General features: G+C 30.3%; 1 protein-coding gene across 1 annotated transcript; it reads right to left on the bottom strand.

Annotated features, from left to right (window-relative positions):
- Positions 1-353: 353 nt before the first annotated feature.
- On the bottom strand, positions 354-1,993 carry LOC108452244 (protein BIG GRAIN 1-like B). Its single transcript, XM_017750014.2, has one exon. The coding sequence runs from the start codon at positions 1,712-1,714 to the stop codon at positions 518-520; it is 1,197 nt and encodes a 398-aa protein (XP_017605503.1). The 5' UTR covers positions 1,715-1,993; the 3' UTR covers positions 354-517.
- Positions 1,994-3,441: the final 1,448 nt, after the last annotated feature.

Here is a 3,441-nt window from a genome sequence, read left to right as displayed (position 1 = left end):
CTACCCTCTCTCTCATTTTGCTTCTCATTACGATCTCGAATCTTTGTTTTCTTTTTCTTTTTCTTTCTTCAATCACTTAGAAACTGTCAGTATCTCTTCAGTTCAGATCATCGATCTAAAGAATTTAACGCATCCCCACTTGTTCCTTTTCACAATCCCATATTTTCTTTTTCCTTCATTTTTACATCCTACCTATACCATTCCATTTCACTCTACTTCACCATCTTTGCATCTTTAATTTAACAATATTTTATGACCATTATTTTTCGAATAATTAAACATATATCATTTAATTAATAATAAATTTATAATTTAAACAAAAATCAATTCATCACTTTTAACATCATAAGTAATTTCCATATAGAAGTATAGGCTAAATTATATTAGATTAAAGAGATTAAACCCTCAAATTTCTAACATACTAAAATCATAATTAGAACGAAATAAAGAAAAAAAACAAACACAAAGTTAAAGCTGAAATTTTTTGTTTCTCTGTATATTGTGAACAAAAAGAAAACTAGACTAGGAAGCCATTAGCAATGGCTCGATTTGTTTGAACATGGGTAGTTTCATACACGGGAAGCTCTTCTTCATACCTATGGTTACCTAAAAGAACAAGGTGATCTAACTCGAATAAATCCGAACTCGAGCAGCTACTTGCATCATCTTCATCTTCATAATCTCTGCGAGAATCCATTGAAATTAAATTGTTCTTTTTCTGGTTTAGATGATACTCTTTCAAAAACTCTCTGGCCATTTCTTCAACTCGCCTCGTCTTCTCCATTGCTTGAAACTTCATTTCCTCCTCGCGCTTCGTCGATGGCGATTTCCCTATTTTCCATGCATTCGGAACCGAAACCGACGGCAATTTCGACTTCGACCCTTGTTCTTCGTTTAAGCACTTTTGCCCGCACGGTCTACTGTCTTCGTCCACGATTACGCTCACGGGGCAGAACCTAACTGTTCTTTTAACCCCGTCACGCAACTTTTCTCCCCCCGGAGCCGAGTTCTTGCTTAGGCATGACCTTGAAAACGATGAAGCTGAAGAACACGACGACACCTGCCCCGATGTTGTCGTTGTTGATGATGATGAACCCTTGGTTTTTTTCTTTGAATTGCCTGTCGTGAACAAAGAATTGATGAAACTTGTGAGACGGACACCTGGTGAAATCGGTTGTTGTTGTTGTTTCACTTTCTTTAAGTTGCCATAAATTTTCATGTCCACCCTTTCTTCCATTCTCTCTCTTCCTCCTCCCCCTGTTTTGACAGGTTTCAGCCATGGTGGAACAAAACAGGATGAAGCTTTAGTTTTCGTTGCAGTACCGTACATGGATTCAGTGTCAGATGATGAAAATGAAAAACCCCCAGAACTGGAATCAGATGAGATTGAAGTGGAACTAAAGAAAACACCATCATGATCAAGTTCATGGTCATGATCATGTTCATGATGTGATGATTTTCTTACAAACTCGGAAACAACCTGTTTCTTCTTCTTGTCTGCATTTGCCTTCTCACCAACCTTCTTTTCCATCCATTTCTCAATCAAACAAGCTGGCTGTAAACTCGACATTTTGGTACTTGTCTTCTGCATTGTCTCACTGTAGAACTTCATGTCTCCAACTTTGGTGTCGCCATCATCAATGGAACGATAGATTTTGTCAAGCAGCGTAGAAGAGAAAGATGGGTTTTCTCTCATTTTCTCAATTCTATGCATGGTTTCTCGTTTTAGGACAAGGAAGAGTTGTTTTCTTTTTTGTCTATGAAGAAGGGTTCAAAAGCTGCAAAATAAAGAGGAATACACACACACACACGGCGGTTTGTGTCTGAAACAGGAAACGAATCACTGTTTCTAGATTTTGTTTGGGTACTGTTGGAATTTGGAAATGAAAGAAACGAAACAAAAACATAAAACAGGGAAATTTGATGCTTTGTCTGAAGAGAAAGGGAAGGAACGCGAGAGAGTAAAGAAATTAAAATTGTGGATGCTTTGAAGATGGAGAAGAAAGGAACAGAAGCTTATCACTATATAATAAAAAGGTTGGTCAAATTCTGATTTTAGTCCCTGTACTATTCTCATTTTATAAATTTAGTTCTTATGGCATAATTTGTTCCTTAGTGTTATGTCATGTTTGATGAAGTATTGAATGTTTAAATTTCGTTGAAAAAATGTAAATATTAAATCTAAATGTGTTTGATAATTATGTTACATTTTTTTTCAAAAAGTGGGTTGAAAAGCAAAAATAGGCAAATAGCTAAAGTTTAAATATCTTTAAGTTAATTTTATTTTTAAAACTTACACTTGAAATGTTTTTTTCCTTTATTTTAAAAAATAATGTCTTAAATTTTATCCAAAATGTTTAAAAATAATATAAAATATTATATTACAAAGGCTAGAATTTTTAAAAAATTAGAATTATGAAATAAATAATAAATGATTTCAAAATCAAAATTTATTATTACCTAACAACGTAATTATATTAATACTTATTTTTTATCAATAAACTAAATTTATAATATAAATTCAGTATTTCAAATTTTAATTTATTAAATAATACCTTAGTCGAAGTCACTAACATTGAGGATTAAATTATGTGAAATTTAAGGTATAAAAATTAAAATTTTAAATTTAAGTATAGCATATGGAGTAAAATTAAAAGGTCTAATGCACATTTTAGTCCTTAAAGTATATCATTTTTCTCACTTTTGTTCTTATAGTTTTTTTTTCCCTACTCTAATCTCTTGAACTTCCTAATTCAGTTCTTTGAACAATAAAAATTATCTGTTGAGATATTTAAGCAATCATATGTTGTCACCTAAAAACCTCTAAAATGAAAACAAATCACAAAAAATTTATCAAAATTACTAAAAATAAAATTAAAAATTTACATAAAATTATAGAAACTATAAAAATTACTAAAATTACTATTTTAAAAAATATTAGAAATTTTAATATTTTTAAATTTTATAAAATACATTTACTAGAACTCTTGAACACTAGATTGTTATCTCTTTGAAGGATACTACTGCGATAATTATTTATAATTCAATTAATTGAAAGTTATAATTGGTAGATATTTTTATGTGATAAATTTGGATAAATTTTTAATTATTTAAATAATAAAAATAATATTAGTTCAGTTCAAATTATATTTTAATTATTCCAAATACTTTATACTATCTAAAGATAAATTATTTGTCTGTAAATATACTTTTAAATGAATTGTAGATCTAAATATTAATATATACATTCGTTGCCTTAAAATATTTGAATTCAAATTATGTTTTGAATCTTTAATATTTATTATCACGATTACAAATCAAATGCCACCGATATTCGAATATGTTATCAGTTTCCCTAAGTCCACCACGGTTGTCGAGTGGTTGACCATTGTAGATCACATTAGTACAAAATAAAGAGACGATAGATAAAGGAAGCTTACT

Source organism: Gossypium arboreum, chromosome 6, assembly GCF_025698485.1.
Source record: "Gossypium arboreum isolate Shixiya-1 chromosome 6, ASM2569848v2, whole genome shotgun sequence".
Classification (NCBI taxonomy): Eukaryota; Viridiplantae; Streptophyta; class Magnoliopsida; order Malvales; family Malvaceae; genus Gossypium; species Gossypium arboreum.
This window is presented reverse-complemented; position numbering and strand designations above follow the sequence as displayed.

Bases quoted from the DNA above. Each gene is read 5' to 3' on its own strand.
- LOC108452244 (XM_017750014.2), bottom strand. From the start codon at position 1,714: ATGCATAGAATTGAGAAAATGAGAGAAAACCCATCTTTCTCTTCTACG.